Genomic DNA, 15,314 nt, shown 5'->3' with positions numbered 1-15,314 from the left:
AGTTTCAGTCAGCAGCATTAAGATATTTTGATGTATTTCACCATCTGTTTCACTTATCAGTTATCATCATAACAGCTCCTTCTCTCATCGGTCTTCCAATTGATTTGATTTGGCCCCAGTGACTTCCTCTTCTGTACCAGTTTCTTCACTTCAGAAGGACACCTTCACACAACATTCTCAATTATTTGTCGGATGTATTCCAGTCTCTGTCTTCCGCTACAGATTTTACCACCTACAGTTCCCCCTAATACCGTGCACATCTATTCCCTGATGCCTTAACATGTGTCGTATCATCCTGTCCCTTCTTATTGATATTTTGCCCATATTTCTCTCCTCTCTGATTCTGCTAACCTCCTCATTCCTTATCTAATCGGTCCGTCTCCTTTTAAATGGCATTTTCTAGCACCACATCTAAAATGCTTCAGTTCTCTTCTTTTTAGATTTTTACCACATGCCACAATCACTTCCCTATTATGCTGTTTCGAAAAGTACATTCTCAGAAATATCTTCCTCAAATTAATGCCTGTGTTTGATACGAGTAGGCTTCTTTTGGCAAGGAATACCCTTTTTGTCTGTCAAGTGTTGTTTTGCTTCCACGGTACCAGAATTTCATAATTTCACAGTCCCCAGCCTTACGAATAAATAAAATAAGGCAGTACAATATTGACGACAGTGCTTCTTGTTAGTCTCAAAGCAGGGAAACCTATAAAAGAATTATTTATTTATCCAATTGTACAATGTCAAGAGGGGTACAGTGTAGCGGGACTTTGAATTTCGCCGTGTTGCACTCGTTTCCTCAGATATAAATTATACTGTCACAGCGGTATGAGCGCTCAACGGCAGAGAAAATATATAAGAAAATGAAGGTACGAAAATTATAACTCTATTTGTTTTCTATCCGGCTTTTGTCTCTTGAGAGCGGAAGCTTAACTTTTACTTATTAGCTAGTCTCGGTCGGATGAATCTGAAAAAACTTATTGATATGCCGGCGAATTGTGGAAGTTTATATGAAATTTGGAGGATGGAAGCAGCAATGTAAAATACATTGCATTTAATATCAAGACAGTTTTTGTATACATCAGTAATTCCTGGACAATGAAATTTATTGCAAAATTTTGGAGCAGCTACGACTTTTCACGCAGAAATGAAGCAGATTGTTGGAGAACAAGACCTGGATGCCGCACGCGAGAAGACATGTTAATACGGTAAAGGATGAACTCTTATCTACGCCATTTCCCCCTGTTAATCACATTTTGTTATTCTCTGTTCTCTTTCAATAATTTTTGTAGTGGAAATTGGTTTCACTTTTGCTCAGAAACGCCACAAGGACCACCCACACTGTAGCTTTTCCGAATCGCGAAGTCCGATAACTTTTCTGTAATACAAAGTCCGATTTGCATTTCATTCTTTCCTTTTCTCACAGTCATTAACGATTTTAAAACCCCCTTTTTATTCACCATTTCTTCCCACATTTTCAACCTTTTCTTTTCTTCTCTTTTTCTTGTTTTTATTAACCACTACAACAGTAAATTGTTGCCAAAATGTGCCCTCCACTCCTAGTTCCAACCCGGCATCTTTTCTGGACAATGTGGACCGAGCTGCGTATTTTTGTCTGTCCGGCAGGAGGGCGACGCTGTCTGAAATTTACACCTACGTCACGAGCCGCTTCCCCTACTGTAAGCGCAACAAGAAGTTCTGGCAGAGAGCGCTGAGCAACAACCTGTCTCGTAACGAGTGCTTCGTCTACGCCCCACAGGAGGGTGCCGAGCAGAAGGGCAGCGGCTGGAAGCTCGGTGAGTCCAGCGGCCGGCGGCAGGGCGGACATGTGCGGCATCACGTCGTCCTCTTTTCCTACACTCGTCGCTAATAAAAACGGTAACACGGGCTCGGGCCTTTTCGGTCACGTCCAGTGGTTAAAACGCCACGAGCTTCTGACCGGTCGCTCCCCGACCGTTGTCAGATGGAATATGTTTGTATGCCTGTACAGAATCCAGATGTTATCTGTGGCCATGACTTAGGCCTGCTCTAGCTCATTGTATGAACAAACATTAACACCACATTCAGTGTGCCCACTTTACCGTTGCCGATTCCCTGACATTCTAGGGCGACATTTTTCTGACTTACGGTTATTGGGAAATGTACACTCGAACTGACATTGCTCAAACTAGTATCCCTGACCCTGTTCTGATGTCATTACATTCACCGATACGAATGGAAATTGTTATCTCTCGAACAACTGTACCGAACAGTATCAGACTGATACTCGAGTACTGTATTTCTATGTCTGTGCTTTTCTGTTGATTAAATTTTCATCCTTACTCATGTTCATACTGCGTGAAGAGTTTGACAGAGCACAGAAAGACCTAAGTCGAAACGAGGCCCCGGGAGTAGACAACATTCCGTTAGAACTGCTGACACCTCGGGAGAGCTAGTCCTGACAAAACTCTACCATCTGGTTAGCAAGATGTACGACAGGCGAAATATCCTCAGACTGTCAACTGCGGCAACTCGGGCCGGAATACGACTGTCACCTGTGACGGCAGCAGCAGCCTGCAGGGGGCAGGGAAAGGGATAGCATTGTACGGGTGGGGGAAAAGAGGGACTCTGTCTGTCAGAGCGTGCAGGGACTAGAAGGCCGGTAAGCGTAGTGTCGGTGGTTGTGGGCGAGGAGGTGGGGAAAACAGGAGCAAAAAGGGGAGGACTGGGGAAAGGTATGTGGGTGCGTCGGCATAGCGTGGCAAACGGAGGGGTCGAGAGACGAGAATGGGCGAATACGGTAGGACGGAGGGAGTGGAAACTGTTCGGTGGAGGGTAGGTCGAGCCCAGGATAATTACAGAAGCGTAGAATGTGATGTGAGGATAACTCCTGTCTGTGCAGTTCGGAAATGCTGGTGGTGGAGGGAAGGATCCAGATAGCTCGGGTAGTGAAGCACCTGTCGAAATCGAGCACGTTACGTTCGGCCACACGTCGTGCCACGGGACGGTCTACTTTGCCCTTTTGGCTGTGGCCGTCCGTTCCGGTAGGCAGCCGACTGTAGTCGTACCGATATAAAAAGCTGTACAGTGGTTGCTGCAGAGCTGGTGAATCACACGACTGCTTTCCTAGATAGCCCAGCCCGTGGTGGGATAGGATAAACCTGCGACAGGACTGGAATAGCAAGTGCCGGGTGGGTTCGATTGGGCAGGTCCTGCACCTCGGGCTTCCACAGTGACACGATCCTTGTGGCGAGGGGTGTCACAGGGAGGATTAGGGTGTTGTGGAGGTTGCGTGGGTGACAGAACTCCATTTTAGGAGGGGTGCGAGGGACCTCGGGTAGGGTGTCCCTTGTTTCAGGGCACGACAGTAGGTAATCGATTCTGGCCCGAGCTGCTGGAGTCGGCAGTTGTGTGTGTGTGTGTGAGGTGTGTTTGTTTGTGTGTGTGAACGGTGTGTGTTTCTCTGTTTCTCTTTCGCTGACGGAGGCTGTGGCTGAAAGTTGTGTGCGAGCGTCTTTTAATTGTCTCTTTCTCCGACTTAACGGTAAGTAGCAGTCTGTCTTTTCTTACATTGTCGATGTTCCTACAGGGATTTTCCATTGTTTCAGCTTTGTATTTCATTTTACTGAAAGGGAAAGCACAATAAATTTCTTTGAAAGTAAGCAACTGTGAATATGTATCTATTATGCTGATTAAAATTAAAAATATTTTTAAATACCTAGCCCTTCTCATTGCTTAATCTTTTGAAAGACCTGACCATTCTCATTGCTTAATCCCACAATATCTGTAATTACGTATCTGACATGTCACTGTTATGTTAGAGATTTTTGAGGATAAATAAAAATGGTTTTTGCACAATCACTGTATGTGCCTTCATTAACAAGCTGTATGTCGGATTTTATCGACTGTTGTGGGTTGGCAGGAGAGCCAACACCGGGTACTAGTGGAAGCCGAAAGGCACGCGTTTTAGCTCACGCAGGCTGGCGTGAGGTGTGGAACGGGACAAGGAAATGAGACTTTAGAAAAACTGACGTAGCTTGTGGAATACTTAACTTTAATCCATTAATGATGAGCGTCGCTCTTGACGGTACATGATTACAGTATCAATAGTAACTGGTAATGGTGCCTTGCTAGGTCGTAGCAAATGATGTAGCTGAAGGCTATGCTAACTATCGTCTCGGCAAATGAGAGCGTATTTTGTCAGTGAACCATCGCTAGCAAAGTCGGCTGTACAACTGGGCAAGTGCTAGGAAGTCTCTCTAGACCTGCCGTGTGGCGGCGCTCGGTCTGCAATCACTGACAGTGGCGACACGCGGGTCCGACGTATACTAACGGACCGCGGCCGATTTAAAGGCTACCACCTAGCAAGTGTGGTGTCTGGCGGTGACACCACATCGACCATCCTATGTGACAGGTTGTGTACGTATTTCATATTTCATTAATCATATTTAATTGGCATTATTGTCCTTTTATTTGCTATGATAAAATTCTTTAAGTGCTTTCCACATGTCTCTGCATACATCAGAAACTTATATATAGCAGCTATTGAAGTGAAATGAGAGTCAGTCACCGACGTAAATGTCTCCACTTGCTAATAACCAGAGTGTAGACGCAGCCCTTATTCGGTCATTGGTAGTTAGTGTTCTGCTTCTAAATTTTCTCTTCAGTTGTAATGAGAATCCAACAAAAAGCCTCACACAACATATAAAAAAAGTTTTGAAGTAAAGCTTAGGAAAGCTGGCGCTGCAGTTTACTGTTAAGCACACTGCCTCGATACATTTCGTGCTCGATCCCTTTCACTTACTTTGTCGACAACTGTGCATTCGCAATGCAAAATAATCCTCTCTGGATATCACAGTTTTGGCTCGTATCTATAATTGTACAGTGCCGTATCATGCGTGACGATTATTAGCACTGAAAAACAATAATGCAGTTTGCGTACGCTGTGCCAGTTATCTTTTGTCATCTTCCTTTTCCTCTAGTGTAAACGGTTATCTCGGAGAGACAACAGCGACCACTAATGCACTGTCTGTGAACACTCATTGGCTCGTGGTCTCGCAGTCGCGTTCCCGCTTCCCGAGCACGGGGTCCCGGGTTCGATTCCCGGCAGGGTCAGGGATTTACACCTGCCTCGTGATGACTGGGTGTTTGTGTTGTCCTCATTGTTTCATCCTCATTCCTGAACGTGGCAAGATTGGACTGAGCAAAGGTTGAGAATTTGTACAGGCGCTGATAAGTGTGCAGCTGAGCACCCCACAAACCAATCATCATCATCATCATCATTTGCTTGTGTTCATTCAGTCCAATGTAAAATGTGCTTACAAAGAAACTAGAGAGCGTAATGTGGCCCAACAAGTTACAAGATGTGAATGCAGATGATCTCAGCGAATTTCATTGACGAAATCTTCTCCGGTCACCAGTCGAGTTCTGACGTCGTGCTGTCCCAAACTTTCTGCGAGTTTCCTACTAGTCATCTTTGATCGAAGTATTGACCTCCTGTCCAGTTTGCTATTTTGTAGTGGCTAGGCTGCAGGTCCTGTGTCTGAAGAGGCACTGTGGCCGTGGCGGGAGGGTGGGGAGGGGGGTGGTGGGGGTTCCAGGCTTCAAGTGCTGGTGTTACTTATGTATTACACCTCCTGACTCCACCACTTTCAAATCAAAGTGCACACGACTTATTTTTGCTGGAGCCACATACGATGCGGAACTCAGTCGGAGACAGTTGTCACGGTTTGTTCTCGTCATTTGTGCTCACCTTTCCACTGCCTCCTCGACGACCGAATCCCGGAACGACATTGACGTAACGCGTCACTTTTGACCGTGCGAGTCTGTAGTGGCTGGGCGTGTCGTCAACAGAGGCCACATTTTTGTTTTCAAACTGCCACAGGTGCCGTGACAGACCTACAGTTTCCGGGATTTGATCGTCAGAGAGGCAGTGGAAATAATAGTGTAGTACCGTCTCGTCAACTGGCACGGCAGTTTGTGACCGATGTCTGCACTGGGTGGGGCATTACCAAAAATGTGTCGCGAACACACTGACGAGAAAGTGGCAGAGGCAGCAGGTGCAGCAGAAAAGCAGGATCGGGACTCAGTTCCCGGAACCTCTCCTAGTGTGGGCTGTGAAACCTCTCGGATAGGCACGCGGTTGTCCCACCCGTAGGCTCTTCGGCAGAGGAGTCGACAGTTTAGTGGCGTAACGGAACGGACGGGACACGAACCCCACAGTTCACCCGAAGACGATAAGTGAGAAACTCGTCGAAACATCGTGACGACATGACCCGACGATTCGGCCGATAACCGGAGAAGATTTCGTCGACCTATAAGGTTTTACAGGGAATTTCCTGCTACGTGCTCGGATGACCTGATCACAAACAATTACTGCGTTTGCCCCTTTACAGTCCCGCAATACGAGGACGTGTTCGAGAACGGCAAGTTCCGCCACTGGCAGCAGCGGCACCGTGCCGGCCTGTCGGTACGGGGTGGAGGCGCCGGGAGCGGAGCAGTCGGCATCGGAAGCGGCGCCGTTCCGCACGCCGGCTACGCGCAGTGTGCCAGGTATGAGAGCAAAGATCAGTATCTTGTAAGGTGACCGTATCCTCGGAGACCTCACATATCCTCTACAAATTGTTAAATTTCCTTACACCATGTCAGTTCAAAAAGTTTGAGGCTGAATTTTAAAAATATGGATAAAAGTTAAGATTGTGGTTTTACTGCTTAACATTTTCTAAATACAGAAAATCTGTGCAACAGTGTGAAACTGTCAGAATTGTCTTTCTTTAGGATTCTCTTCGACCGACACGTCACTTTGGCTCGAATGTCGGTTTGCGATATAGCACGGTTGTTCTACCCCGTCTGTTATGTTTTTGACTTCTGCTAATAACTAATGTTTTTCCTTTCTCTATTTTACTGCTACAGGGCAGGATGATTCAAAAGTCACACAATATAGCACAAGTGCGTTATTTATGCAGATACCAAAAATGCAGCAAATGTTGCAAATATGTGGTTTTAAATTGTGAGCTTAATTGTTGTGACATGAGGTTCACCCCTCAGGTTGATTGTACAAAGCAACATGTAGTGGTTAATAAAAAAGAGAAGAGAAGAGAAGAAAAGGTTGAAAATGTGGGAAGAAATGGTGAATAAAAAGGGGGGTTTTAAAATCGTCAATGTCCGTGAAAAAGGGAAAGAATGAAATGCAAATCGGACTTCGTATTACAGAAAAGTTTTTGGACTTCGTGATTCGGAAAAGCTATTGGTGGGGTGGTCCTTGTGGCGTTACTGAGCAAAAGTCAAACCAATTTCCACTACAAAAATTATTTGAAAGAGAACAGAGAATAACAAAATGTGATTAACAGGGGGAAATGGCGTAGATAAGAGTTCATTCTTTATTGTGTTAACACGTCTTCTCTCATGCGGCGTCCAGCTCTTGTTCTCCAAAAATCTCCTGCTTTATTTCTGCGTGAAAGGCGTAGCTGCTCCGAAATTTTGCAGTAAATTTCATTATCCAGGAACTACTAATGTATACAAATCCAAACCATCTCGATACTGAATGCAATGTATTTTACATTGCTGCTTCCATCCACCGAATTTCATACAAACTTCCACAATACGTCTGCAGATCAGTAAGTTTTTTCGTCTTCATCTGACCGAGACTAGCTAATAAGTAAGTTAAGCTTCCGCTCTCAAGAGACAAAAGCGGGTAGAAAACAAAAAGAGTTACAATTTTTGTACCTTCATTTTCTTATATATTTTCTCTGCCGTCGAGCGCTCGTACAGCTGCAACGGTATAATTTATATCTGAGGGAACAAGTGTAGTGGGGCGAAATTCAAAGTCCCGCTACAAACATCATATTTTTACACCATTTACGACTTAATGACCACCACCCATCCAAATACGGTTCACATAATTCTTGCACACTTTATGTAAAACTGTTGTTTTTATTTCTGAACTGCCTCTTCTAATGTTTTCCTGCAGCTCCTGCAATGTTGGAGGCATATTTTTGTACCCTACAGGTGCGACTTCTCCCCAGAGCAAAAGTTTATGTGGTGTCAAATCTGGCGACCTAAGTGGCTATTGTTAAGAAGTACTGAATTGATGAGAACATCTCCACATTTAACCTCGGGTCAGTCTGATGACCGGCAACAGCAACATACAGGTGTTCGGTCGGTCATAAACAGCGTTACGTCTAGTCGCTGTTGCGTTCAGATAGAAACGGGCCTCATCGTCGAAAAGAATATCAGCTTCGAGGTGCGGCTAGTGTGTTCTCTTTCTGAATGACAGAGCTGCACCTGTGTATATTCGTCATCTCCGTGAAATTCCTGGACAAAATGGACACGGTACGGATGAATACGATTTCTGGATAATATGCTGGAGGTGGATGCTTGACAGATGCCACATTCTTGAGCTACTTGTCTTGTTGACTGTGTTGAGCTGACTGCCAGCTTAGCCTTTAGTGTGCTAGCTGAGGGTTGCACAGTCTGCGGCTGTATGTGGCCACCCAGACTTCCACTTGTCACGGACACTCCCTGTTGCCTCGAACTAATCCAGTAAACGACTGACGGTTGCTCGATGTGAGGGTGGTCGATCTCGATGCTGTCTGTGATATTCCTCCACAGCTTCCCGAAGAATCGTGCCTGCAGCATCGATGAGAACTGTTTCCACACTATCCTAGATTGTGTACTGGGCATTGTAGTTGATTATTGGAGAAAACAGAAAAATTGAACAGTAAGGTCATGATTTAAAATATAATTTCCAACAATTTTATTGTTTATTACTGACAAAAATTTTAAAAATACAAATTCAACATCAAGGTCATGATGTGAAATGCATGTCCAACAGTTTTGCCCTGTACGGTTTTTACGATATCTGCACAAATAATGAAGTTTCTTTATATATCTAAAAACAAAGATGATGTGACTTACCAAACGAAAGTGCTGGCAGGTCGATAGACGCACAAACAAACACAAACATACACGAAAAATTCAAGGTTTCGCAACCAACGGTTGCTTCGTCAGGAAAGAGGGAAGGAGAGGGAAAGACGAAAGGATGTGGGTTTTAAGGGAGAGAGTAAGGAGTCATTCCAATCCCGCGAGTGGAAAGACTTACCTTAGGGGGAAAAAAAGGACAGGTATACACTCAAGCGCGCGCACACACACACACACACACACACACACACACACACACACACACACACACACACACACACATATCCATCCGCACATACACTGACACAAGCAGACATTTGTAAAGGCAAAGAGTTTGAAATAAAATATGAAAATAAATGTAAAAATATATGGGGAGAGATAAAGGTGAACTAGAAAGCAAATGGAGATCTGGTGTGAAAAAGGCGAAAAAGGGTTGGTTAGAGCTGAGCTATGTTGATCCTGTGATGTACTTGTGTAGGTAGATAATGATGTGCGTAAAGGTTAGGTGGTTGTGTTGCCGCCAAAACACATTAAAGGGTGGAGAAATTCGAGAAAATTTCGAAAAAACTACGTGAGGTTTGCGGATGGCTATGAGGTTTGCGGAGGTATATGCGGATGGATATGTGTGTGTGTGCGAGTGTATACCTGTCCTTTTTTTCCCCCTAAGGTAAGTCTTTCCGCTCCCGGGATTGGAATGACTCCTTACCCTCTCCCTTAAAACCCACATCCTTCCGTCTTTCCCTCTCCTTCCCTCTTTCCTGATGAGGCAACCGTTGGTTGCGAAAGCTTGAATTTTGTGTGTATGTTTGTGTTTGTTTGTGTGTCTATCGACCTGCCAGTGCCTTTGTTTGGTAAGTCTCATCATCTTTCTTTTTAGATATATTTTTTCCACGTGTAATGTTTCCCTATACACATATATATATTAAAAAAAATTGTGTAACGGAAATTTTAACCCTGGATAGCTGATGCCGGTAGGAACCAAAATTACTAACGTTGTGTAGATCGACAATGCACAATTTTGAAACTATGCAAACTTGACGCCACACGCTCAGATTGGCTGCGGGATTGCCCTGCTGCCTAATGCTCTGGACAATGCGTGACTGCGTATGCTTTACCTGCCGGAAATTGCGTGTATCAGTGGCGGCCCGCACGCTCAGTGGTAGCCCGCCAGCCTCCCTATCTGGGGGTCCGGGGATGAATCCACCGTGGTCCCAACATATCCATTGTAGTTTCACGATAAGCCGTACCAGGAACAAACCCGTCAACAGCTGTTAGTTTGTGTACAGAAAATCTTTTGCAAATGTTGTCGGCCCTGAAAAGGGCCTTTTTTTGTAGCTAAGACATTGTTTACTTAAAGCAGGTGCTCAAACTGACGACCATCCGATGTGACAGAGCTCGATAACGTCGAACGGTGTTTTGCCAAATTCTTTCAAAGATTCCTGGCATAGCTCTGATGCGATTGGCAGCACGTCGAATGTGACCCATTAATTCTTCTTCGTTTCTAGGTGGGTTGCATGTGGGTGGGTGAACCAGAACGTTTAAGAATCTCCACAGGAAAAAGTCCGGTGGTGTGAGGTCTGCCTCTGATGTGAGGTGGAGACGAACAGCAAACCTATTCGACACATGTGCAGATCACGTCGGGGCAGTGACGGGACGAGGGATGTCTGTACGTGCGAACCGACAAACCGTCGACCGACGAACGGCAACGGGGCAATGCCACAGCCAATCGGAGCACTGCCAAGTTTCCTACTGGCACCAGCTATCCAGCGTTAAAATTTCGTGACACAATTTTCTCCACCCCATGTATTCACTACAACTCTCAAAAGTCTTTTGTTTCCCGTAGGGAACTCGTGCGTCCATCTGCGGAAGCCACGTTAGCGAAGCCTCCCTACTGCAGTTTGCATCCTTCGAGGGCAGATGTGGATAGAGAAATTTTGAGGTTTGGCTTTGTTGAGCTATATGTGGTGTATACACCTAGTGCAAATGATGTATTGTAGCTCTGCCCGTGATTGTCCTGCCGTCTCGTGCGTTGCCGGAAGAGATCCGTTAGAATTGCCGTTTCTATAATTCTGCCCACTCCCACTTCTGTGTTACCAGAGTAAAATCAGTTTCTCACAAACCGAAACATTTCCCACACCAAATTTGTGGACTGAAACCTCACACCTCTCGAGTGGGGGGAGCGCAGAACGCTTGCCACGGGAAGAAGTGGATGCGAGAGGAAGAAGTGGATGCGAGAGGGACCGCATTCCACCTCTACGTGCAGTAAGCGAGCAGTGGAAGAAACGCAAACTGGTGCTGTGAATTTCCACAAAAGCAGCTGTGTGCACGGTGGATGAAACTGTCAGTTAATCGTCAGGTGACGAAAAGGTCACGAATCTGATCCCCTGAAAATCCGAAGCCACCCAGAACCGCGATATACTTTTGTAGGTGCATTTAGTGGCGTATGTCGATTCTGTCTGCAGAGTGTATTGAAGATACAGTTAGTAGCACAGAAGTAATACATTTAAACATCCTGCACAATGTGGCAGTTTTTCATGAATCTCATTGTTTGTGACATCGTCTCTCCCGAACTATGTCAGACAGATGGTTCTTACCCCAACAGCAATTGTTGCCTGGCAGTAAGAGGTGTGTGCACCAAGTTCGGTTGAAATAGCTACAGTGGTCTAGGAGGAGATGTGGAACACACATGCGCGCGCGCACACACAGACACACACACACACACACACACACACACACACACACACACACACACACACATTTGTAATATCTATGGAGGTACGTTTGATGGAATGAAGCAGTGCCTCACGAGGTCCACCTCGTGGTGAGGCCGACAGTTGTGGCCCGTATGAACTCAGTTTTCTCGTGTGCGTCGTTCAGATAGAAGGAGAGAAAAGAAAGTAAACTTTTTATGTTAAGGCACTGTCCACAGTCATATATTACCCCGTCTCAGGTACCTCGTGGAACTTGACGCCTAGTGTACGTTAATGTCATCTTCACTGTCTAATATCGTACTGTTACGACAAAGAGTTTGTAACGTGCCGGGCTGTATCCTTGTATTAGTGCCACTTAAAGTTCACGTCACAGCCGGGTGTATTTAAACATTTCCTCACCCAGTAGATAGTGCGCAGTGTTCCCGAGCTACCTTGCTTTGCTTATTGAATATTGTCTTCCCGGTAGCTGCGTCCGTCTCACCTAAATCACACTGAAATTAAGAAGCCAGGATCCTAGATGTAAGTTTTCCAAAATCAAAAGTCAAGACCGTATTCATTGTTGAACATTTATGACAACCACAGTGTGATTTATTTGTTATCACTCACACAATATTCGTGTGACCAGGCCTCTTACACTTAATCTTCACATTAGGTCGGTCAAAAACTTCCTGTCTTTAACAATGTTCACAATTACCGACTGGAAAAATTAACCGACTTGTCGCACTTTTGCTCCGTGAGAATCTGACCGAGAACTAACTGAGAACTGCACCAGCTCGGACCTTATATAGACGAGTGCTTGAATATTTGACTATTTCTGTTAATATATTATAGTTTCTAATTTCCCAGGGTTAAAATGATCCTTTCTAATTGGTTTTGAAGTTAACTGTTGAGTTTTATTACTTAAATAACACGAGTGAGCTGTATCAATTTAAATACGTGGAACTAACTTGTGCATCTGCACTGGGAATTCCCAACTTATAACCGTGGCAGCGAACAATAATTTTTACTTATTCAAATTTACTTAATTCTTAACTAATGCACTTACAAAGTTGAGACTGGAGTCATTTTACGTAGAAAAATAAAGGTAACAGAAGTATCGAAACAGATCTCGGAATTATTTAGTAGTTTGGTCACAATTGGCACTGAAAGTCATACAGGCTACAGATTTCAAGTCTTAATATCTATTTAACTAATAGACTTAAGGTTCATTTAAACACTTTGTTGGAATCAGTAACATTTAGGCTTTCTTTTGGATGCAGTCTTACAGCTGAATTCGATCTATTAGCTCACTCGAATTTTACTTATATGTATTGCACAATATACGTCATTGTTTATAACTTTTAATAGGATGAATTTCCAATAAAACTAATTAGCTCATTACTTCCAGAATAGACATTAGAATGTACTGAAATAATAGATTTTACTAGGGGAATTTTATTTAAACTATTTCTGAATTCTGTACTATGAGGCTGAAGGCCACAGAATCTTTAGCTGAAATCTGAGTAGTGAAAATGAAAAAAAAAAAATAAAAGTTCATTGCTTAACTAAGTTACTGAAGGAGTGTAAAACCAAAACAGGGTAGCAGTGGGCAACCCTGCTTCGTTACAAGTTCTGATGCATTTTCTCGACCGTTTCAGCAGTCCGGCGGAGGACGGCTGTGGCACTGACGGACGTAGCGGCCATCCGGAGAGAGACTGCCCGGACGCACGAGACGACAATTCGGTGCGGCCAGCGCTCGACTGCGAGGAAGCTTTCGCGAGGGGGCAGAATCTGGAGCGGCGTGGGCGCGTCGGCTGCGGTCACGCGTCAGTTTCTCGCAGTGCGTGCCACAGAGTGTTCGAGAGGCGCGGCAGCTCGAATCGACACGTGCGGCTGCACGCGGGCGAACGCCCTTACGACTGCCACGTGTGTCACAAGACGTTCGTGAGGAGTAGCAACCTGAGGGAGCACTTGCTGCTGCACACGGGTCAGAGGCCCTACAGGTGTAGCTTCTGCCTGAAGGCGTTCACTGCGAGTTCCAAGCTGAGGAAGCACTTACGGGTGCACGCAAACTGTGCGACATCCGCCGTAAGAGGTTCGGGAGGAGACACGAGTGAAGTACGCGTGGAATGTCGGGACCGGGATGTGTCATCGCCCTAGGAATAGGGGGAGTCTATCATTTTGTGGTGTGTCTTTGCCGATACGATACACGGACTGATACACCCGCATTACCGGCATTACAATGGAGCTCACTTCGTGAGAAACTGTGGATTAATTGTGACATCGTAGGATAGGACTGGAGTGTATAATGTGATGGCTTCTGGCCTAAACAAATTTTACTGGGTAATAATCGACAAAGCTGCGCACTTTTTAGCTACACCAGTGGAGCTGCTAATGTAGTATTTGCAGAGTGGCATTCAGTACTGTGTTTGATAACGTATCTCAGTCGTGAAATCATTTTCAATCCTTCACGACTTAGTTAACCACCAAATATGCAAATAAAACATTTCTGTTTCATATTGGTGCAAACTTTCTTCACATTACATCAAAAAATTCACAAGCGCCCATCGTAACACTGACAATAAAGCTTCAGTACTGCTTTGTCTCACAAAAATTTGTAAATCCATTTTTTTAATGGTAATGTACTTATACGTCCATGTGCTATGTTTTAAGTTCCAACATTTTTGCAGGGATTATATGTTATTCTTTACAGATCTGCATGTTTGATTTTTCCCAGATGATTCTTTCTGCTCCTAAAATTTAATTAAAGCAACTATTAATAAAATGTTACATGAAATAACTGAAATTAACACAAAATGAATATAAAACTACGGAAAACTTTTAAATGCAGCTCAGCATAATAAAATGAAACATCTTCTGTGAGTAAAATTCCTTAGCTATGGCAAAAATATACCTGGTGTCACGTACTTCTTTAAATACTGATTGTGTAATATGTTATGAGCTGTCTGAAGTGTGAAGATAGGAATAACATGCCATTCTTAAAGATAATATTATAAAAGGGATATTTGCTACTCACCCTATTTTGTCTATTTCCGACGGAAGGCCTTTTTAGCCGAGGCTTACTTGCTGACAGTCTTTTTATTGTGCCTATCGGGAACTCGGCACCTCCACTACGTGGTGAGTAGCAACTGCCCCATTTGTAATATTGTCATTTTTCCATCCTAGATTTTCCGTTATTTAAGAAGGGTATCAAAGTAAGTTAAAATTTATCCTTTATTTCACGGTCTTTGTTTCGCACTATTTTTTGTGATCGGAAGTTTCGATTAGTATTTAATTGTACTCGAATGTAGACTTTCGAGCGTCTTGGGCTTCCGTCCGGACAGTTTTTTTAAAATTCGGTGACATTTTGCCACGTGTCGCTGTACTCATCTTCTGATGTAGTGACAAGATTACATATGTGTACCACATTAAACCCCATTACCGTGCAATATATCTAATTTAGCATTAAATTCTGTCCAGGCTTGCACAACAAAGTTAACATTGATTTATTATAATGAAGATCATGCCACATGCAAAATCTTAACAGTAGAAATTTTATAGTGTAAGGTATGAAACAGTAATTCATACAACATAGGTAACATCATTGCTGCCTTGCAATACAATTTATAATCCCAATTTTACTTTCAGTACAAACACACATTGACAAGTCTTTAAGTAATACATCTTCTGTTCCTGTCGACAACAGTGTTTTTTGCGGGTGGCTTGTGA

The 15,314-nt window shown here is 44.1% G+C and overlaps 1 protein-coding gene across 1 annotated transcript in view; it reads left to right on the top strand.

The window, feature by feature from the left end:
* Positions 1-14,199, top strand: part of LOC126108829 (uncharacterized) — a 66,926-nt gene extending 52,727 nt beyond the window's left edge. The window contains exons 8-10 of the mRNA XM_049914193.1: positions 1,624-1,793; positions 6,372-6,528; positions 13,244-14,199. Of these exons, the coding sequence (XP_049770150.1) occupies positions 1,624-1,793; positions 6,372-6,528; positions 13,244-13,745 (829 nt within the window). The 3' untranslated portion in view covers positions 13,746-14,199. The remainder of the gene's footprint in view (positions 1-1,623; positions 1,794-6,371; positions 6,529-13,243) is intronic.
* Positions 14,200-15,314: the final 1,115 nt, after the last annotated feature.

The sequence above is a fragment of the Schistocerca cancellata genome, chromosome 11 (assembly GCF_023864275.1).
Source record: "Schistocerca cancellata isolate TAMUIC-IGC-003103 chromosome 11, iqSchCanc2.1, whole genome shotgun sequence".
Taxonomy (NCBI): domain Eukaryota; kingdom Metazoa; phylum Arthropoda; class Insecta; order Orthoptera; family Acrididae; genus Schistocerca; species Schistocerca cancellata.
This window is presented reverse-complemented; position numbering and strand designations above follow the sequence as displayed.